This window comes from Emys orbicularis, chromosome 2, assembly GCF_028017835.1.
Source record: "Emys orbicularis isolate rEmyOrb1 chromosome 2, rEmyOrb1.hap1, whole genome shotgun sequence".
NCBI lineage: Eukaryota > Metazoa > Chordata > Testudines > Emydidae > Emys > Emys orbicularis.
Window position 1 is genome coordinate 289,992,539 of NC_088684.1, and position 23,435 is coordinate 290,015,973.

At 43.2% G+C, this 23,435-nt stretch overlaps 1 protein-coding gene across 1 annotated transcript in view; it reads left to right on the top strand.

Annotated features, from left to right (window-relative positions):
* VIPR1 (vasoactive intestinal peptide receptor 1) overlaps positions 1 to 23,435 on the top strand; it is a 180,561-nt gene that overhangs the window by 85,491 nt on the left and 71,635 nt on the right. Inside the window, exon 3 of the mRNA XM_065398565.1 lies at positions 8,552 to 8,659. Coding sequence (XP_065254637.1) covers positions 8,552 to 8,659 — 108 coding nt within the window. The remainder of the gene's footprint in view (positions 1 to 8,551; positions 8,660 to 23,435) is intronic.

Consider the following 23,435-nt stretch of genomic DNA (forward strand, 5'->3'; position numbering starts at 1 on the left):
TAGTTCTTGTATTATGGGAATAAGTAAATAACTTTTCCTTATCCACTTTCTCAACATCACTCATGATTTTATATACCTCTATCATGTCCCCCCTTTGTCTTCTCTTTTCCAAACTGAAGAGTCCTAGCCTCTTTAATCTTTCCTCATATGGGACCCTCTCTAAACCCTTAATCATTTTAGTTGCTCTTTTCTGAACCTTTTCTAGTGCTAGAATATCTTTTTTGAGGTGAGGAGACCACATCTGTACACAGTATTCGAGATGTGGGCGAACCATGGATTTATATAAGGGCAATAATATATTCTCAGTCTTATTCTCTATCCCCTTTTTAATGATTCCTAACATCCTGTTTGCTTTTTTGACCGCCTCTGCACACTGCGTGGACATCTTTAGAGAACTATCCACGATGACGCCAAGATCTTTTTCCTGACTCGTTGTAGCTAAATTAGCCCCCATCATGTTGTATGTATAGTTGGGGTTATTTTTTCCAATGTGCATTACTTTACATTTATCCACATTAAATTTCATTTGCCATTTTGTTGCCCAATCACTTAGTTTTGTGAGATCTTTTTGAAGTTCTTCACAATCTGCTTTGGTCTTAACTATCTTGAGTAGTTTAGTATCATCTGCAAACTTTGCCACCTCACTGTTTACCCCTTTCTCCAGATCATTTATGAATAAATTGAATAGGATAGGTCCTAGGACTGACCCTTGGGGAACACCACTAGTTACCCCTCTCCATTCTGAGAATTTACCATTAATTCCTACCCTTTGTTCCCTGTCCTTTAACCAGTTCTCAATCCATGAAAGGACCTTCCCTTTTATCCCATGACAGCTTAATTTACGTAAGAGCCTTTGGTGAGGGACCTTGTCAAAGGCTTTCTGGAAATCTAAGTACACTATGTCCACCGGATCCCCCTTGTCCACATGTTTGTTGACCCCTTCAAAGAACTCTAATAGATTAGTAAGACACGATTTCCCTTTACAGAAACCATGTTGACTATTGCTCAAGAGTTTATGTTTTTCTATGTGTCTGACAATTTTGTTCTTTACTATTGTTTCAACTAATTTGCCCGGTACCGACGTAAGACTTACCGGTCTGTAATTGCCGGGATCACCCCTAGAGCCCTTTTTAAATATTGGCGTTACATTAGCTAACTTCCAGTCATTGGGTACCGAAGCCGATTTAAAGGACAGGTTACAAACCTTAGTTAATAGTTCCGCAACTTCACATTTGAGTTCTTTCAGAACTCTTGGGTGAATGCCATCTGGTCCCGGTGACTTGTTAATGTTGAGTTTATCAATTAATTCCAAAACCTCCTCTAGTGATACTTCAATCTGTGACAGTTCCTCAGATTTGTCACCTACAAAAGCCAGCTCAGGTTTGGGAATCTCCCTAACATCCTCAGCCGTGAAGACTGAAGCAAAGAATCCATTTAGTTTCTCCGCAATGACTTTATCATCTTTAAGCGCTCCTTTTGTATTTTCATCGTCAAGGGGCCCCACTGGTTGTTTAGCAGGCTTCCTGCTTCTGATGTACTTAAAAAACATTTTGTTATTACCTTTGGAGTTTTTGGCTAGCCGTTCTTCAAACTCCTCTTTGGCTTTTCTTATTACACTCTTGCACTTAAGTTGGCAGTGTTTGTGCTCCTTTCTATTTGCCTCACTAGGATTTGACTTCCACTTTTTAAAGGAAGTCTTTTTATCTCTCACTGCTTCTTTTACATGGTTGTTAAGCCACGGTGGCTCTTTTTTAGTTCTTTTACTGTTTTTCTTAATTTGGGGTATACATTGAAGTTGAGCCTCTATTATGGTGTCTTTAAAAAGGGCCCACGCAACTTGCAGGGATTTCACTTTAGTCACTGAACCTTTTAACTGTTGTCTAACTAACCCCCTCATTTTTGTATAGTTCCCCCTTTTGAAATTAAAGGCCACAGTGTTGGGCAGTTGAGGTGTTCTTCCCACCACAGGGATGTTGAATGCTATTGTATTATGGTCACTATTTCCAAGCGGTCCCGCTATAGTTACCTCTTGGACCAGCTCCTGCGCTCCACTCAGGATTAAATCTAGAGTCGCCTCTCCCCTTGTGGGTTCCCGTACCAACTGCTCCATGAAGCAGTCATTTAAAGTATCGAGAAATTTTATCTCTGCATTTCGTCCTGAAGTGAAATGTTCCCAGTCAATATGGGGATAATTGAAATCCCCCACTATTATTGGGTTCTTAATTTTGATAGCCTCTCTAATTTCCCTTAGCATTTCATCATCACTATTACTGTCCTGGTCAGGTGGTCGATAATAGATCCCTAATGTTATATTTTTACTAGAGCATGAAATTTCTATCCATAGAGACTCTATGGAACCTGTGGATTCGCTTAAGATTTTTACTTCATTTGAATCTACACTTTCTTTAACATATAGTGCCACTCCTCCCCCTGCACGGCCTGTTCTGTCCTTCCGATATATTTTGTACCCCGGAATGATTGTGTCCCATTGATTGCTCTCAGTCCACCAGGTTTCTGTGATGCCTATTATATCTATATCCTCCTTTATCACAAGGCACTCTAGTTCACCCATCTTATTATTTAGACTTCTGGCATTTGTGTACAAGCACTTTAAAAACTTGTCCCTGTTTATTAGCCTGTCTTTTTCTGATGTGCCAGATTCTTTTTTACGTGGCTGTTTATCATCTGATCCGGCCCTTACATTATACTTTTCAGTCCTCCGCTCCTGACTATAACCTGGAGATTCTCTATCATCAGACTCTCCCCTAAGGGAAGTCTGTGTCCGATCCACACGCTCCTCTGCAGCAGTCGGCTTTCCCCCATCTCCTAGTTTAAAAACTGCTCTACAACCTTTTTAATGTTTAGTGCCAGCAGTCTGGTTCCACTTTGGTTTAGGTGGAGCCCATCTCTCCTGTATAGGCTCCTCCCATCCCAGAAGTTTCCCCAGTTCCTAATGAACGTGAACCCCTCCTCTCTACACCATCGTCTCATCCACGCATTGAGACTCTGAAGCTCTGCCTGCCTACCTGGCCCTGCGCGTGGAACTGGGAGCATTTCTGAAAATGCCACCATAGAGGTCCTGGATTTCAGTCTCTTCCCTAGCAGCCTAAATTTGGCTTCCAGGACATCTCTCCTACCCTTCCCTATGTCATTGGTACCTACATGTACCACGACCACCGGCTCCTCCCCAGCACTACACATAAGTCTATCTAGATGCCTCGAGAGATCCGCAACCTTCGCACCAGGCAGGCAAGTCACCATACGGTTCTCCCGGTCATCACAGACCCAGCTATCTACATTTCTAATAATCGAATCTCCCATTACTAACACCTGCCTTTTCCTAGAAACTGGAGTTCCCTCCCCCGGAGAGGCAACCTCAGTGCGAGAGGCAACCCCAGAACCATCTGGAAGGAGGGTCCCAACTACGGGAAAGTTTCCCTCTGCTCCCATTGACTGCTCTACTTCCCTGGGCCCTTCTTCCTCCTTAACAGCACAGGTGCTGTCTAAGCGGAGGTGGGACAATTCTACAGTGTCCCGGAAAGCCTCATCAACATACCTCTCTCAGCGCCTCCAGTTCCGCCACCCTGGCCTCCAAAGTCCGTACATGGTCTCTGAGGGTCAGGAGCTCCTTGCACCGACTGCACACATACGCCACCCGCCCACAGGGCAGGTAATCATACATGCAACAGTCGGTGCAATAAACTGGATAGCCCCCACTCTGCTGCTGGGCTTCTGCCTGCATTGTATCCTAGTTAGTGAAAGGGTGGTTTACAGAAGGGAGTTTTGGAATGTGGTTTGGTTTATAGGTTTGTTTATTTGTTTTACCGTAGCACCTAGGAGCCCCAGTCATGGAACAAGACCCCATTGTGCTAGGCCCTGTGTCAATAGTTGATGTCTTTCTCCAAGTTATGCCCTAGTTTTCAACCACAAGTTATTGGGACTCATAAACTTTAAGGCCAGAAGGGACCATCATGATCATCTAGTCTCACCTCCTGCATGCTGCAGGACACAGAATCTCACCCACCCACTCCTGTAATAGGCCCATAACCTCTGGCTAAGTTACTGAAGTCCTCAAATCTTTCAAGACTTCAGGTTACAGAGAATCCACCATTTACTCTAGTTCAAACCAGCAAGTGACCCGTGCCCCACGTTGCAGAGGAAAGTGAAAACCCCCCAGGGTCTCTGCCATTGTGACCTGGAGGAAAATTCCTTTCCAATCCCAAATATGGCGATCGGTTAAACCCTGAGCATGTGGGCAAGACCCACCAGCCAGACACCTTGGAAAGAATGGTCTCTAGTAACTCAGAGCCCTGCCCATCTTGTGTCTCATCTCCAACTGTTGGAGATATTTGCTAATAGCAGTCATGGATGGGCCATTTGCCATTGTAGGCAACTTCATCATTCCAACCCCTCCATAAATTTATCAAGATCAGTCTTAAAACAAGTTAGATTTTCTGCCCCCACTACTCCCCTTGGAAGGCTGTTCCAGAATTAACCTCTGATGGTTAGAAACCTTTATCTAATTTCAAACCTAAACTTATTGACGGCCAGTTTTTATCCATTTGTTCTTGTGCCAAAATTGGCCCTTAACTTAAATAACTCCTCTCCCTCCCTGGTGTTTATCTGTCTGATGTATTTATAGTGTGCATTTACATAGTCAGAAGGAATGTTTCCCTCCCCTACAGGAATCACTAGATGAAATTCCCTGACCACTGTTTTGCCAGGGGTCAGACAAGATGATCGTAGTGGTTTCATTTGACCTTCAAGCTATGAAAGAGTTTTGTCAGCACAAATTTAATAGGGTCACATTATTCATGAAAGGTGAAGCCGTGGCTGACTGATGCAAATAACCTCCAGCAAGTGCTGATAAAACCTTTGCATCTCCCCAGCATGAATTGTGTACGTGCCACACGTGTGGCAGGAAAAAAAAAACAATTTTAGCGGTAAACCTTGTTTAGCAACATTTGATTAACACATAAGTAGAGTAATGAAAATAAGTAGGTTCCGTCACCTCCTTGTATAGATTGGCTCCCAAATGGCCTGATCCAGAACTCATTGAAGTCAAAAGATGTCTCCCCATTGACTTTAGTGGGCTTTGGGGCAAATATTATCACAAGTCCCCCTGGACAGACTTTGGAGGAAGAGAGAAGAGATTTTAAAACCTCTAGAAATTGCCTAAAACAACTTTTCCATGCATAACAATGTTATGGATCTGCAGTCCAGCATCTCCAAGATCTTGCCAGGTGAAAGCCCTGTGCTTTGTATCCCATAGGGGAGATTGGAAATCTTTCCAAGGGGTCTTAGCACCACTTTCTAGCCCTGACGGCTTATGGGCTGTCGCTGGTGCAGAACTCCTTCCTTAGAGGTTTTTAAGGTCAGGCTTGACAAAGCCCTGGCTGGGATGATTTAGTTGGGAATTGGTCCTGCTTTGAGCAGGGGGTTGGACTAGATGACCTCCTGAGGTCCCTTCCAACCCTGATATTCTATGATTCTATGAACTGAAAACAACGCTGCAGTCCTCAGATCACTGTATTCTTGGGCAAAATTCTTTCTTGGGGAAAGAAGGAAACATTTTTTTCTGACAGGCTGTTTACATAAATTATAAGGCCAGAAGAGACCATTGTGATCATCTAGTCTGACCTCATGTACCACATAGGCCGTAGGACTTCCCTGTATTAATTCCTGTTTGAACTAGAGCATAACTTTTTCGAAAAACATCTAGTCTTGATTTTAAAATGTCCAGTGGTGGAGAATCCACCACAACTCTTGGTAAGTTACCCTAGCAGTTAAGAACGTGCACCTTATTTCTAGTCTGAATTTGTCTAGCTTCAACTTCCAGCCATTGGATTTGTTTTACCTTCATCTTTTTACAAAAGCTTAATGCACATTAGAAGCTGCTCAGAGGTTTGGAGTGACAGAAGCAGTCCCAAGGGAGATGGGTTTGTGGACAGAGTACAAGTGAGGTGGTCAGATGTGTGATAAGTGCAAGCTATCACATGGATATCCATTATAGCTATATCTTGTCTCTGCATAGCTCGAAATCTGTTTACTGAAGGATGTAGGCGTCAGTTCTTTCTGTGCCTTGCATTTCAAACAAGAACAAATGAACTGTAATGTAAGTATTAGATGTAGACATTTAAACTACGCTCAGAACAAAAATGTTCTCCTTTAGGAAGCCATCCAGTACTTTCATCTTGTATTTTATATTGGATTCCATCTTGGTCCAGAGCAGGGATATGCAACCTATGGCATACGTGACGAAGGCGGCATGCGAGCTGATTTTCAGTGGCACTCACACTGCCCAGGTCCTGGTCACAGGTCCAGGGGGCTCTGCATTTTAATTTAATTTTAAATGAAGCTTCTTAAACATTTTAAAAACCTTATTTACTTTACATACAACAATAGTTTAGTTATATATTATAGACTTATAGAAAGAGACCTTCTAAAAATGTTAAATTGTATTACTGGCACGGGAAACCTTAAATTAGAGTGAATAAATGAAGACTCGGCACACCACTTCTGAAAGGTTGCCAACCCCTGGTCCAGAGTTTCAGATAATATGTCCCGTGGTTGTGAATACATTGTAAGTACCTAGGTTGATAGGCCCAGAGCTCTAGATGTTGAGAGATCCTGTTGTGAAACCATCTATTTTCCATGGGTAGAATTCTGATGTCTTTGGCCCTACTGGTCACAACTTCGTGGGAATTAAATATGAGTCTCTGAGAACTGACCTTTGTAGCTAATGTTAAAAGTTGGAAAATTGTATTTTAATTAATCTAAAAGTGGAGGTTACAAGAAGAAGATATTCTGAGTTATTTTCTTTACAATCTCCAATAATCCCACTTCAAAGCTGCATTCGAAAATTTCCATTTACCCCAGTAAAAACAAAGATAAAGCTTTGATTATAACTTCCAAAGGGAGTTGAGGTGGCTTTTCGGCTTTCTGGTTGTTCAAAGCGTTGTTTGCTCTCTCCTTATTGATCTGAGGTATCAAAGGCGCTGATGCAGTCTTGGCAAATCGATTGTGGAGTTAGGCTCTTGGGTAGCATGAGTGAAAACGTTTGGCCTGTTTCACATCAATAATATTTACTGAAGAAATATGCCTTGACAGTGGTTTTCTGAGTTCCTTTTACTATTCGAAACATGTTTTACTAAGCGCTTTTTTTCTTTACAATCCAGTTCCACCCTCTGGGACATTGGATTTAACCACAGCCTTTTCCTAGCCTTTGGGGAATTGTTCTATGCCACATCATGGGTGACTCTTGAACAGGATTGCTAGAGGGAAATGGCTGCAGTATCTATCTATCTATCTATCTATCTATTATTCACATTCTGTATGGAATTCTGATATATTTTTTCATTCCAAATCAGAACAAAACGCGAACATTTTGAAATGTCCAGGAAAACAAAAATTCCAAAAAAGTTCAGTTCAGGATCTTCGAGATATCTTGTTTCAATAGTGTCAAAACATTTACTTTAATTTAGTTTTGATATTTATATTAAAAATTAAATATAACATCTATAAATTAAATGGTATAATAAACGGTATATAACATATTAAAACGATATTTTAATATAATCTATGTCAAAACAAATTGAGTTGAATTGATCACATCAAAATTAAACACTTCCACATTGAAATGAAACAGTCTATCAAAATTTTGTTGAAATCGACTTATTCCCACAAAACATTTCAGTTTCAATGAAACTGCAGTAGCAATAGCGAAGTCCTAAATGGACTTCATGGAGTGTCTTGCATGACTCTGTTTTGGGGGTTTAAAAATATCTGCTGGGATATAATTTACTCCTTCCACCCAACGCATCCACTGCATCAACCATAATTTTGCACCTATGTGAGTGACAGTTTCAGTGTCATGAGGAATGGGGGAGTTAGAAAGGAACAGAAGCAGTCACATCTTGTGCACAGGTTGGTGTGTTCAGATCAGGTACTTTAATTTGGAGGGGGAGCAAGAGAGTTAATCTGAGAATCTCTAGTTTTTCCATCTATAAAATGCACCACTCACTATTAACCCAGATTTGTCTCAGTCCTACGCAGATGTGGCCTGTGTCTCCCTGTCAATTCCAGAAAATGTTTGATACCACAAATGCTGAATCTTGAAACTGAGGTTATTGAAAACTGTGTGTTTAAAGAACATAATCCCAAATTATTTCACTCATTCCTCTCCATTTGTCAGAGTCAAATCCCTCATTCTGGATCTTTGGCACATATTTTTAAAATCCCTTTTTGGTTTGCGTCTAAGATAAAGTGTAGTATTGTGAGCCAGCCTCCATTTAGAGCAGTATATAGTACACTAACATGGGGGTAGTCTCAGGGATCTAAACAGTCTTTTCCAGCTCTAACTTCTGTAATCCTCTGATCCAGGTTTGGGATTTGATTGAGAGAGTTGGAAAACTGGATAGAGCTGGTTGTTCGCAAGGTAGCTATGAATCATGCCCTGCATAGGGTTTCTCTGCATGCTTTCCATACAGCGCAGACAGAGCAGTCTCTGAATGTTGTAATATGGTCATCTCTTTCTCTTCTCTTTCTGTAGGTTGCGGAAGGATGTGGGACAACATAACCTGCTGGCCCTCAGCAGCAGTGGGAGAAGTTGTGGTGATCCCATGCCCAACATATTTTATCTTCTTCTCCAGTTCTCTGGGTAAGTGAAACTAGACAGTTCGTTTACTATAAATGTCACTTGGTATTTTCTATCTTGATTCACTCCACCTTCCTTCTGGTGAATGGTGATCATGCTATTGTTTGAAAATTAAAGTTGAAACACTCTGTGATGACTATTCAGAGGTAATGGACATGTGCTACTCCCCATTGACTTCAGCTGGAGTTGTGGGTGCTCAGCCCGTCTGAAAATGAGACACTGTAGCAGTCGAGGGCTGTAATGCTTTAATCTAAGAAAGGTTATTGGTAACTGGGTGGAGTTTAATAGCCAAGGACACACAGGAGGTCAGGCTAGGTAACCTCATGTTCCCTTCTGGCCTTAAACTCTATGATTCTTTATCAGTTAGAAGTAGGTAAGTAGTTGAGTAACTAACCTACTTGACTACACCCTTGTATCTATCTCCTCACTGGTATGCCCAAATCCCCAGCCTACTGACATGGATTCACAGTTATTATTTTCCACTACATTACATTACATTACATTCCACTACACTACTTTACATTACAGTAGAGACCAGAGACACCAGTCACAGTTGGCGCCCCATTTTGCTAGGTCCTATATAAAACATACGAAGACAGAGTCCCCGCACCTTGCACTCCATGGGTGGGATTATCACTGAACGTTGGCCTAACTCTGCTCCCATTGAAGTCAATGGGAGTTTAACCAGTGACTTCAATGAGAACAGAGTTGGGCCAATGCTGTTCACTTTGAAAATCCCACTCTAAGAAGTTGCATACAAAGTAGAAAAATGTTTTTCCCCCCTTGGAAAATTTTGACAAAAATGGAAAAAAGTAGTTTCCCTCTAAATTTTCCACAAAAAATGTTGAGGGTTTTTTGTTTTTGTTTTGGTGGGGGGTGGGGAGGGTGTTAAGTGAAAATTTGAAGACCAAAAAATTCCATCCAAAACCTGAACAACTTCATTTCAGAAATGTTGCTGTAGTACTTCATGAGAGTTGTAGCTTGGGTACCTCATGCTCCCATTATCCTCTTGAGACCAGGGTCCCTGGTCAGACTTAATCTCCCATGATGCTCCACAATCTTCTCTCATGGAGGGGAAGGCAATGTATCATGTGAGTCCTTGGCAATAATGCATCATGGGAGATGTGGTCCAGCCAAGGAGCCTGGCCCCGAGAAGAGATGGGGGACATGAGACAGTTGAATTACAACTTCCAGAAGACACTTCAGCAGCATATTCAAATCAAAATATTTCTGGTTTTGAAAGAAATATTTGGGCTTTAAGCATTTGGTTTTTTTTTACTAAAGTCTTAATTCTCCACAGAAAGCAGATGCCTTTCATGAAACTTGTGTTTAATTGAAAACCCAGCTTTCCATTGAAAAGCCCTTTTTCTGGAAAATTTTGAACCAGCCTGTGACAGAGTGGGAGTAGCTTACGGCTGGCTCACCACCGTGTACTTTGTATGCATCCCCACCTGGGCCAAATAGGGAGATAATTGATTAGGTCTGTGTGATTAACTGGTTAACAAGCTTCAGAGTAGCAGCCGTGTTAGTCTGTATCCGCAAAAAGAACAGGAGTACTTGTGGCACCTTAGAGACTAACAAATTTATGCTCAAATAAATTTGTTAGTCTCTAAGGTGCCACAAGTACTCCTGTTCTTTTCTTGTGGTTAACAAGCGTATTCAGCTCATCAGCTGGGGATTGTTAATTGGGAGACAGGGACGCTGGAAGGAAGGGCAAAGAAGATCAGAATCTCAGAGAGGTGAGACCTCCCTTCCCCTTTACTTCCCCACCCTGTGCCTAGCGGGTACGTTGAAGCTTACGGAAAGCCTTACTGTGATGGGACATGAAGCTTCATAAGACATTCTAAATAAAGTACACTGTGGTGAACTTACATAAGAAAGCACGAGGACTACCTGCAAAGAGGAATCCAGTGTATAGGAGCCGATCCTGTGACAAAGCCCTGACACAAAGGTTCGATAATTGAGTTGTATACATACTTGCAATTCCCCCTCCCCCCCCGCCCCCGATCATTGTAAACAAATGAAGTAAGTGCCAACTGTCCCAGCTGCCCCTCAGGCGGTTAACAGGCTGATTTCTCAGAGACACTGTGGCAGGGAGGAGAGATTTGAAGGAGGAGTGGCCTGCCAGGTTGGGCATTCCTGTGTGAGGGCCGGTGTGTGGAAGAAGGCATGGTGGGAGTTGTTGGTGCACAAAGTTGACAAATGAGCAGCTATGACTGGCACCATTGCTGGTGCCGAGGAAGTGTGAGGAGGATACAGTGAGAGACAAGAGTGGACAGGTAGAGTTGATGATGGGCCTTGAAGATGAGGACGAGAAACGTGACCTTGATGCAATGAAACTTGGGAGCCTCTGCAGGGGCTCAAAGGAGGCGATGTGGTTGGAGCAACACATAGGCCAGATCATCTTAGCAGCTGTAGTTTATATGGATTAGAGGCTGGTGGGTGATATACATACAATCACTGAGTCAGATTCTGCTACTCTGAATTCTGCTCTCTGTTTCTCTGGGGACTGCACTGACGTTAGTGTGCAGAACTGGGCCACTGTTTCCAAACAGGAATAGTTCAAGGAATGCTGTAACTGCAGCAACCATTTGCAAAGATTTTTCCCCCCCACTATCTGGGGACTTAGATGTCATGGTGGTGGGCTCCTGTATAAGAACTTATATTGTCAGAGAGATCTGTACTTCTATAGATATAATTTCAAGATGGCACCAGCTATTGATTTGGAAGAAGGGTCAAGTAGATGCTGGGATACTGCAGCGTTGGATGCTAATTTAAGGACATGCATAAATAGGTGGGGAAATTCCCAATTTCCATTAACTAACTCATATGTCTATGTTTTGGGGTAACGGGACTTTTCTGGATCCAACTCTGCCTGGATGCAATATAAATGTCATTGCATCACTAGGACAACTTCTCTCTACTGAAGGGAAACGAATGTATTGATATTCACTTGGTAGGCATTCACCAACTTACGTGATCCCCATGACTCTAATAGCCGAGTGCCTCACAATCTTTAATGTATTTATCCTCACAACACCACTGGGAGGTTGGGCAGTGTTCAGGAGCGGCGCCAGGGTTTTTGGCGCCCTCGGCGGGGGTCCTTCCGTGCTCCTGGTCGGCGGCGGCAATTCTGCGGCGGGGGGGGGGGGGGTCCTTCCGCGCTCCTGGTCTTCGGGGCACTTCGGCGGCGGGTTCCGGAGCGAGTGAAGGACCCGCCGCAGAATTGCCGCCGAAGACCCGGAGCGCGGAAGGACCCCCCGCCGCCGAATTGCCGCCAAGGGCGGCAAAATGCCGCCCCCCCCCCCCAAATCTTGGCACCCTAGGCAACCGCCTAGGTCGCCTAAATGGAAGCGCCGGCCCTGGCAGTGTTATTATCACAGATAAGGAAGTGAACCACAGAGAAGCTATGTGACATGCCATAGTAGGAAGTCTGTGGCAGATCAGGCACTTGGACCCACATTTCCCAAGGAACAAGGAAGTACCCTAACCACTAGATCATACTTCATCTTTTCTCTCCTCTGGGAAAAACTACTCTAGATTAGTGACCCAAAATGGCTTTCAGTAAAACCCTCTAGTATTACAATTATGCCATGAAAATTAAATCAGCGTATGTAATAAAATCTTTGTTACACAAGACAATCTGGGCCTCTAGTTAATTAATTATCTGATGTATAAAACAGACAAGCTTCCGTTGTATGTAATAAAATCTCTTTTATATCAGACAGAAAATTTGGCCCCCAGCAGAGGTGATAACCTGACAAGTAATAAGCACAAGAAGGCCAAAAGAGAAAGTGGGTTAAGTCACTGGTCTAGCCGTTCTGGAAAGCTGACTTTAAATCTTGACTCATGGGCAAAGTAAGAATGAGTCTGCTGGTTGCATTGTTATTGATTATTTTCATTACAGGAACCACTGCAGGCCTCATTTGAGATGATGAGTTATGCTGGAGGTTGCACATACATTTATTAAGTGACAATCCCTGGTATTAAAGGCATACAGTCTAAATAGACAAGACAGACTAAGGGTAGGAGAAAGGAAGCAATATTATCCCCATTTTACAGGTGGTTAACTGAAGAAGAGATTAAATGACTTGCCCAAGATCACAAAGGAATCCTGTAGCAAAGCCAGGAATTGAATGCATATCTCCTGAGTCCAGGTGTGTTGTGAAGCTAAATTCGTTGTGGATGATTGTGAAGCACTCACAGCACAGTGACGAGCGCTACAGAAAAGCCAATGAGGAAATTAATAACTTGGTAGCATTTTATGTCCGTTCTGGAATCCCTTTGCAGCGATATGAATGCTAACACAAGGTGCAGGGCAGTGGAGAATCAAAGCCATCTGTGTTTATAGTTAGAGTGGAAATATTAGGAAGCAAAGATTTAGTGCATGAAATTTCCTCCTTGATAAAGAAATGTTTTCTTCCAGTGTCTCATATCCTGACTTGTGGCAGATAAAAGATGGAAACCATAAAATGCCTCGCGCTGCGTTTATCTCATCTGACACTAAGGTCTTAACGCCATTCACAAATTCAGTAGAGCTTCATTTTTTCATGACATTCATCATTAGCGCTTGGAAAGGATGGACAAAAATATCATTTGTCACATTCCCGTATTAAAGAGCATTATTCACTTTCATTGCACTAGAATATTCTAGCTTTCTTTATGTCTGTAATCCAAAAGTCGCTGACACCAACCACAAACTTCTTCATGCAGTTTCTCGAACAGGAAATCATCAGTGAGTCTGGCTACACTGGAATTAGAGCTATCATTTCCAGCTTGAGGAAATGTACCTAGGGCCTCAGACAGGACACACACCGGGTGGACAGCCCATCCCACCACTTGCGCCGCAGAGAGACTTCTATTTTTAGCACGCTGGCACAATCAGAGCTAGCACAGGTAGGGCTACCCGAGCTGGGAATTACACCAATGTAGACATAGCCAATACTGTACATACTGCACACTGACTTCGGTATAACCACGTCACTCTGGGGTGTGAAAAATCCACACCCCTGAGCAGCGTAGTTGTACTGACCTTTAACCCCTGTTTTAGACAGTGCTGTGTCGCTGGGAGAGCTTCTCCCGCCTCTTCCGCCCATATAGCTACCGCCTCTCACGGAGGTGGAGTAACTAAGCCGACGGCTTAGAGCATCTTCATGAAAGCACTGCAACAGTACTGCTCCATCGGTGCAGCGGTGCTAATGCAGCATTTGTGGCGGAGACCTGCCCATCCTGGCTAATAGCCATTGATGGGCCTATCCTCCATGAACTTACCTAGTTCTTTTTTGAACCCTGTTATAGTCTTGGCCTTCACAACGTCCTCTGGCCAGGAGTTCCACAGGTTGACTGGGCATTGTGCGAAGAAATACTTCCTTTTGTTTGTTTTACACCTGCTGCCCACTAATTTCATTTGGTGACCCCTAGTTCTTGTGTGATGAGCCGTAAATAACACTTCCTTATTTACTTTCTCCACACCAGTCATCATTTTATAGACTCCTATCATATCCCCCTTAGTCGTATCTTTTCCAAGCTGAAAATTCTCAAGTCTTTTTAATCTTTCCTCATATGGCAGCTGTTCCATACCCCCTAATCATTTTTGTTTGTTACCCTTTTCTGAACCTTTTCAATTCCAATATATCTTTTTTGAGATGGGGCGACCACATCTGCATGCAGTATTCAAGATGTGGGCGTACCAGGGATTTATATAGAGGCAATATGACATTTTGTGTCTTATTATCTATCCCTTTCTTAATGAGTCCCAACATTGTTATCTTTTTTTTTTACTGTCACTGCACATTGAGTGGATATTTTCAGAGAACTGTCCACAATGATGCCAAGATCTTTCTTGAGAGGTAACAGCTAATTTAGACCCCATCATTTTATATGTACAGTTGAGATTATGTTTTCCAATGTGCATTCACATTATACATTTTACATTACATGTGAACTGGGACTGGTGCCTCTTTCTAGGCATCCAGACACTTAAGCTCCGGAGCATTTCATAAACCAGGGGAAGATGGGCGTTCGACTGCCTAAGTCACGGGTGGGGCCTGATCCAAGAAGCGTGCTCACAGGCCCCCTACTGGATCAGTCCTTCAGGTGAGATCACACAAGCAATAGGGGGCAGGAAGTGGAGGAGGGCCTCCCTTATAACTTCTAGCCCAGTGATTAGAGTACTCACCTGAGATATGGGAGACACCCCCCCTGCACCTGATGGGGAGAAGGGATTTGAATTGGGATCTGCCACGTCTCCGCTAAGTGCTCTAACCACTGGGCTATGTGTATTCTGAGGTGATACTCATTTAGCTGTGTCCATGTTTATATGGAGATACACCTATCTCATAGAGCTGGAAGGGACCCCAAAAGGTCATCAAGTCCAGCCCCCTGCCTTCACTAGCAGGGCCAAGTACTGATTTTGCCCCAGATCCCTAAGTGGTCCCCTCAAGGATTAAACTCACAACCCTGGGTTTAGCAGGCCAATGCTCAAACCACTGAGCTATGTTCAAGCTGTTGCACTCGGGATAAGTAATGGAAGAGTCATAGGAGTAGCACGACTGGATCCTGAGTCTCCCACACCTGGGTGAGTGCTCTACCCATCCTACTGTAGAGTGATTTTCATGCTTTTGTCCTCTCTCTCTGTCTCTGTCATATGTTTCATTTGGGACAAACTAATACCTAACTCCTTATGTGCATTCAGGCCTAACTGTCTAGTATGTCTTCTTGGTTATCTTAGTTCCTCCTGCTGGTACCCTAAACTGACCTCTCTCCATCTAAAAATACTATGCCTAAATGATCTTTTCAGCTGCTTTTTGCTTGAACTGTATTGGCCCTCCAAGTCCTGTATATTATCATTAGCTCTAATGGTTTAGCTCTCTCAACTCACATTATCCTCTAGAGAGCCTCTTGGAGACTTCAGTCATGTCCCTTTCTCCCACCACAATAAATGCAACCCCTCTTTTTCCTCCTCCACATTATAAGTATGCAGTGTCCCTCTTCTCTTATTCCTGTTGCTCATCCTTAGCCCTTTCCGATGATCTCATTGACCTTCCTGAAATATGATGCTTCGATTGGTCATGAGTGGTTCTAGGTCCTAGATCTGCATGGGGGGAGGGGAGAATTTTACCATTGGGGGAACCGGTAAATTAAAATTGGAATAATAGATAGTGGAAAATAAAATAATTAATGCTATTAGCCAAATTGTTCATGGTAGCTCTTTCCATTATACAGGTGAACCCCAATATTCTTGGGTGAAGGTGGGGAACCACCAAGTAACAGGTTCTAGAGAGCACAACCAACCAGTGAGAGCCAACGTGCTACCAATTTCACATCATATCTAGAAGTACTTTGTCCAGCGGGTGGTAGTTCCAGAGACAATGTCACAAGAAGGTGACCAGTCACATTGGTGACGGACGCCATTGCACAAAGAAATATATTCTTTGCAAGAAAGAGAAATTACACCAGAAGGTAATTGGTAAATTGATTCTGGAGGCTAGCCTGATCTGTCATAGACAATCTGACCAGCAAACGCCACTTTGATATGTTCTCTGACCCACCCTGAATTTTGCAAGATTACTCATTGCATTCTCACCAATGTGTTATGGCAGGTAACCTGTTTAATAGTGATCATTCCTCAAACATTTTCCTTGTACTGCCCCATAGTCTGTGCTGGTTTTGGTGTCTTGAGTAGGGCTGTTGATCAATTGCAGTTAACTCACGTGATTAACTGGTATGGATGCAGCTTGCTGTTCACTGGGGCATGTAACCACACATATCCTACACACCAACACGAGTGGTGTAAAGTGTAGACATACCCCTAATGGTCATTGTATAGGAATAAGACCTTGTCTATGCTTTAAAAGTGCACCAGTGTAACTAAACTGATTTAAAACTCAATCTAATTAAGCCAGAGAAAACTCCTAATGCAGAAGCACTTAAACCAGGGCAACTGTCACTTATATAGATTTAACTTAACTTGGTAAGCTACCAACATAAGCTAAACACAAATAAGTGAGGGTAAAACTGGTTTAAGTGCGTCTACATTAGGGTTTGCACTGGTTTAATTAGATCCATGATTATTAATCAATGTCGTTACAGTGGTGCATTTTTCTAGCATAGTTTATATCTACACTGCAACTGGGGGTGTGATATGCATGTGGACATTTGCACAATAGCTATAATCTATCTAGCTTGCTAAAAATAGTAGTGAGGACATAGCTGTGTGGGCTGGTAGGGTAGGTGGAAAACAAGAAGAGATGGGATTGGGTGAAGGAGATTTGAGATTGGGTCAGAGAACACCCCAAACTCCTATTTGCCTGGGATGTCTCTGCAACCAGGGGCAACTCTGCTCAAGGCACAAACAAAATGAGAATGAGTAAAATTTTCAGAATGCCTATGGAGGGGAATCAACAAAGATTCTTAGGCATCTGATCCCAGCTTTATAATTCTCTCTCTCTCTGGCCCAATGACTGCTCCACTGGGGATAAATGGGGGGAAATGAACCTGGGTCTCCCACATCCCAGCTGAGTGCTTGACCCACTTCACCTCCTGCTATTTTTTGTGGTGTGAAGCAGGCACCTAACTTGTTCCCACAAGAAACCCATTAGGCACCTGAGCCATGTGACTTCAGGTGGTGGGTGTCCATTTGTGGATCACTAAGCAGAGCTAGGCACCTCCCTGCAGCCTGGACTTCGGAGCCTCTCTCCATCGGAGGTGTGGGGCTTAGCACATACACACCTGGGTGGCATCTCCCAGTGGCCAGCTTAGGCGGCTCCTCACCTAGCATGCTGCGTTGTGTGGGTTGCATACTTAGGCGCCTCTCTCTCTCTCTGTCCATAGGAGCCTAGGAGCTTAACTCACGCTGTGTGGATTGCAGTGTGTTCCTGTGATTCTCTAGGCACCTAAAATTTGATGCTGTGAAGCTCAGCGTAAGCCCCTTTGTGGGTCCCACCCTAAGTGACTATGGCCAGGTCTACACTTAAAAGTTTTGCTGGCATAGATACGATGATCGGGAGTGTGAAAAAATCACCCCCATAGCTGACACAGCTATCACGGCACAATCTCCTGTGCCAACGCTGTTATACCCGCACAAAAGTCCATTTGCAGGCATAGTTTATGTAGTTCAGGGAGGTGGTTTCACTATGCTGGCAGAAGAACACATTTTGCCAGTATAAGCTGGGTCTCCACTATAGGTATACCGGCAAAGAGTTCACCGTGGGGACTAGCCATTAGGCACCCAAGTCTCATGGAAGATCAGTGAGACTTGAGCACCTAAGCCAGTTAGGCCCTTTTGAAAATTTTACCCTCTATCTAAGGCTATGTCCATACGTGGAGATAGGGGTGTGATTCCCAGCTTGAGTAGACATACTTGTGCTAGTTTGGTGTAGCGTGGGTAGCGGTGAGCGGTGGCACAGGCTAGCCGCCCCAATTATCACCCCACCTGAACCCCATAGGTACGTACTCAGCATGGCTAGATAGTGTCACCACTCCTAGGGAGGTGGTGGAATCTCCTTCCTGAAAGGTTTTTAAGATGAGGCTTGACAAAGCCCTGGCTGGGATGATTTAGTTGGGATTGGTCCTGCTTTGAGCAGGGGGTTGGACTAGATGACCTCCTGATGTCCCTTCCAACCCTGATATTCTATGATTCTATGATTCCAACTGTAGACATCCCTTTGGGCCAAATTCTGCTGTCTTGCCGTCTTGTAACCCCAAGTAATTCCAGTCATGGCAGCAATTAATTCAGTTTTACACCAGTGTAACAGAAATCAGAATCTGGCCCCGTGGCTTTAAATTATCCAGGAGGGCAAAGAAAGTAGTTATTTGGCAGTGCTTTAAATTAGCAGAGACAGGAGGGCACAGACCTTATCTGAGAGAATCATAGACTTTTTAAATCCCAATAGGTCACCTCTAAGATATGAAATATTTGTTTCAATGCTCCTTGTTAAATCTCTCCAAACCTTGCTGTACTGTTATGCTTTGGGTTTCAAATAGATCTTTCCTCCATACCCCTTGATTTTTTTAGCCCAATAGAAGTAACTGAAGAGCCTTATGAAATCTTTTTGTCATCCCTTTTTAATTGATGATGTGCCAGGAGTCATTTTCAGTGCAGTCAGCCCAGTTGTCCTGGGAGCCTGTCTTCAAGCCACACATCATATTATTTTGTGCTTCTTTGTAAGCACTTTTAAGCAAGCCTAGAATGATTGACAGGAAGTAACTAAATCTGTCAAAACACACCTGCAGCATGGCACTTCTTTGGAAACTGCATCCTCTCCCTGCACTTCTGTTTGTACTGCAGAACTGATTAATCCCGCATATCATTATCTGTCTTCATTATACAGGAAAGAACTTTGCCAAGTTGAACATCATGTGAGAAGGCCCATCAGATATGAGTCAGTTACTGTTAGTGGCAACCCCCCCCCCCCCCCACACACACACACACACCACCACACTTACAAGTGTCTATGCAAAGCAAAGGACCCAGCATGAGATTAATTCTCTGATCCTGCAACCACTTAGGCATGTGCTTAATCTTTACTACTGTGAGTTGCCTTATGAAATCAAAGGAGCTGCTCAAGGTAGTAAAATGTAAGCGTTTGAGTAACTCATGACAGGATCAGGGTCTCAGAGTCTGAGTCTCCATTGCTTTCCAAGTGCTTAGTTGTTTACTCTTGTGTAAAGTGGGTGTAAAATTGATCTGGTCAAAACATGGTAAAGATTATTTTATTTTATTTGTAGAATCATATTCATTCCCAGCCTTGCAAAAGGGAGAATTTTTCATATATTTGAAAACTTTTGCCATTTCTTTTTTCTACTTGAAAAAATGTTGATTTAAAAAATTATCATTTTGGGGGCAGGTGTTGATTATTTATTATTATTATTATTATTATTACTCTTTCTTTCCATTTCCCCCCTTTTTAGTCCTTCTTCTATTTTGCCACTAAAATAGGAGAGGGGGCAAAGGGAAATGGGTGAGATGGAAGGGGAAAGAAAGGGAAACTGAGCAAAAAAAAAAAAGTTCACTGTCATAGAAAAAACAGAAATATTTAAAAATAGTTTATTTGGTAATATTTTCATTATTTTGTGGGGGGAGATGGTAATTTTTGGTGAAAAAAAATTTCAATTGAAAAATTGCGACCTGCTGTAACGCAAAGGGATACACTCACCGTGCACAGATGTAAATGATTCCAGAAGGCTCGAGGCAGTGCAGAATCAGACCCCACCCAGATCTGTAGATGAATGTTGATTTGTATATTCCCATTTTTATCCTATATCGGCACTACACCCACACCTCTGACCAGCTGCTCCTACACCACACAATGTAATTGAGGAGATAGGTGGCTTTGGGTGCTTAAAGTATGTTGCGGCCTTAGACCTTTGCAATTTGTTTGTAACAAGCCCGTCACACTGCATTTGTCAGACTTCTTGGAAACTTTGGCAAGCAAAATGCCCATTGTTTTGTTAAATGCATTTGTATAGTGCCTCTGTAACATGCTTGTAGTCTGGGCTATGCATTACCATCCAGTGGCTGACCCACATGAAAATAACAGCCTATATCTACCACCAGCTACTGGGTTTGCTCTTTGAGATCAAATGATTTAGTTGGGGATTAGTCCTGCTTTGAGCAGGAGGTTGGACTAGATGACCTCCTGAGGTCCCTTCCAACCCTGATATTCTATGATTCTATGAAATGAAAGACGATGATGCTTTTGCAGGTGAAAGTCCTGGATTCAAATCCTGTTGACACCCATGATGGGGAACTTGTTACACTTCTAGTTAACAACACTCAGGACTTTGTACTTTTAAATATTATTCTTTATTATCTTATTACATTGGATCAGTGGTCACCAAACGGTCATCGCGATTGACTGGTCGATCCTAGAGGATCTCCCAGTGGATTGCGATCTCCGGCGGCACAGCAGGGCTGCCTAGGCCCCACGCCGCTCCCAGAAGTGGCCAGCGTGCCCCGCAGCCCCGGGAGCAGGGGGACAGTGGTCTCCCTCCATGCGCTGCTCCTGCCTGCAAGCACAGCTCCCATTGGCTGGGAATGGGGAGCTGTGGCCAATGGAAGCTGTGGGGGCGGTGCTTGCAGAGAGGGGCAGCGTGTGGAGCCATGTTGGCCCCTTCCGGGAGCGGTGTGGGGCGGGTGTAGGCAGGGAGTCTGCCTTAGCCTCGCTGCGCTGCCGACCGGGAGCCGCCGGAGGTAAGTGCTCCCCAGCAGGAGGCTGCACCCCAGCCCCCAGCCCTGACCCCTCTCCCAGAGCCAGCACCCCTCACCCCCTCCTGCACCCCAACCCCTACCCCAGCCCAGTGAAAGTGAATGAAGGTTGGGGAGAGCGAGTGATGGAGAGAGGAGGGGATGGAGTGAGTGGGGCGGGGCTTTGGGGAAGGGGCGGGGTAGATCCTGGGTTGCCCTTAAATTCAAAAAGTGATCTTGGGCATAAAAAGGTTGGAACCACTGCATTAGAGTTTAAAGAGTCCAATCAAAATTGTGGCACCATTGGCTAGTTGCCACTAAGTCCCTTCAAACCCATGAGAAACTTGGATTGAAATTTTATAGAGCGGTAATTTAATATGAAGCAATAGTGCAGTTAGCAGGTGGTGCTAGGATGACCAGATGTTCCAATTCTACAGGGACAGTCCAGATATTCAGGGCTTTTTCTTCTATTACTCCCCACCCCCGTCCCGATTTTTCACACTTGCTATCTGGTCACCCTAGGCAATGCCCAATTAAAGAAAACAAGTGGGAGGAGGGAGAGTTACGCATATTTATTAAGAGAGCAGAGATCTCTTCCATGAGCAAACAGAACATTGTAGAAGGAAAGAGGAAGCAGACAAACAGTTGCAAATTCGACCAAAGCAAGAATGTAGCAGGAAAGTAACTTTGTGTCTGGTTAAGGTCAATGCAATGGCTGTGATGGTGACTAGTGGAAACCAAACTGATGTTAAAAAACAATGAGAAACTGAAGATGTCTGTATGTCCTGCAGTGTTTTGATACCATATAGTTAGGCTTGGCAGAAGCTGATTTATATTTTTGTATAATTTCGACAGATAATATTGATGTTTAGTTTTCTTAAGCCTACTTTTAGATGTTTATCTGTTTTAAATTTTCACAGTTGTGGAAATACTCAGCAGGGGTCGGACAATAAGTGTTTAATGACAGTAGACGTTGGGATTCAAAAAGTTAAAGCTTTAAAACTGTCAAAACACAAGTTGTCAATATCACTTGTCAAAATATACAAAGTAAATATCCTTAAATTGAACTCTAATAAGTTCTCAAGCGCGTTTGTATAACTTTGCCTACCAGTACTATTTTGACATTTTGATTATTATTGATGGAAATATTTTTTGTTAAATTGGGGTGTATAGTGAAATCAACGTTTACTGACATTTACCAATAAAAATCTGTTTTCCAAGCCTACATACAATTTTTTTTTCTTGCATCAGTTACACCTAAGGAATGTTTCAGTAAGCATGAGACACAGGCAGATAGAACCAGTTTTACTGGTAAGATGTACTGCTTCTGAAAATAACTTCACCACATCTAACCATAAGCATGTTTCTAAGATCTAAACACCTATACACTCAATTAAGCAGAACTTGTAAAACTATCTGCAAGTGTCATCTGATGACTCCAAATAATATTACAACTCCCTGGTGATAAAATTCCAGCTATAAAGATTGCAAGAGACTCAATATAATCCAAAGAATCTGCAAGAGTCAGAGATGAAAAGTACTGTTGCTATGGGTGCAACTGGATGGAGAAATACATTTCAGCTAAGGGGAATGCAATGGTAGAGAAGCAACAGAGACAACCAGTTAAGACAGGACCTCCACTGTTACTCCTCCTGATCCTTTCTGTAGTGGCCTCTGAATAAGGAGAGAAAAACTTACCAGAGCCATGACTGACTTAGACTGTCTTCATGGGGTGAAATTCTGGCTCCATTGAAGTTATTGGGAGTTTTGCCTTTAACTTCAGTGGAACCAGAATTTCACCTGTGGTGCGGTGAGGATTTTCTTAGACCTACTAGTGGGGCTGAACTGGTATTTGCAACAGCTGAGAGACTGAAAAAAAAATTAGGACTGAGGAAAGCTGTAAGAGAGTCTGACATACATATATAATGAATTGTTTTTAACTCTCAACTACTGTCTTACTCACTTTTCCCCGCCTTCATCTGCTCAGCATCCAACTCCCACTTAGCTCAAACACCTTTTCATCAGAACCCTCCCTGTCAACATCTCACTTCCACTGGCATCTCGCTAGCTGGCTTTCCTTCTACAATCTTTCCATTACGCTTTCAGCAAATCACTTCGCTCCTGCCTCATGCTCTTTAACAGTCAGCACAGTCTGGATACGCCAGTCAGCACAGCCACTTCAATGCACATCTTTCACATTCACTCCCAATTAAGTTCATACAATTCAATTACAACTTTTGCACTCAGGAGTTTCTGTCTCAGAAAGTCTTTGCTCTAAATAATAAAGTGACACTATTCACCAATGCTTAATTCATCAACCTCATATTGCAATCAAATTCCCTGGGAATTTCCCCTCTTTTCCCTTCATTCTGCCACTGCCTCACTCCAGACTGGCTTCTCAGAGATCAAGATAAATTAGAGGTGAATCACAACCGAGAAATGCCTCTTTCTATTAGCATTCTGTATTCCGTTCTATTCTCTAGGCTAGTACATTAAGTGACGTGATTAAATCTTCACCTGTGGTCTTTTGTCTCTCACATCTCCTGCCCAAGGAGAGAATTGTGTGTGCAGTGCTTTGTTTTAGTGTAGGGG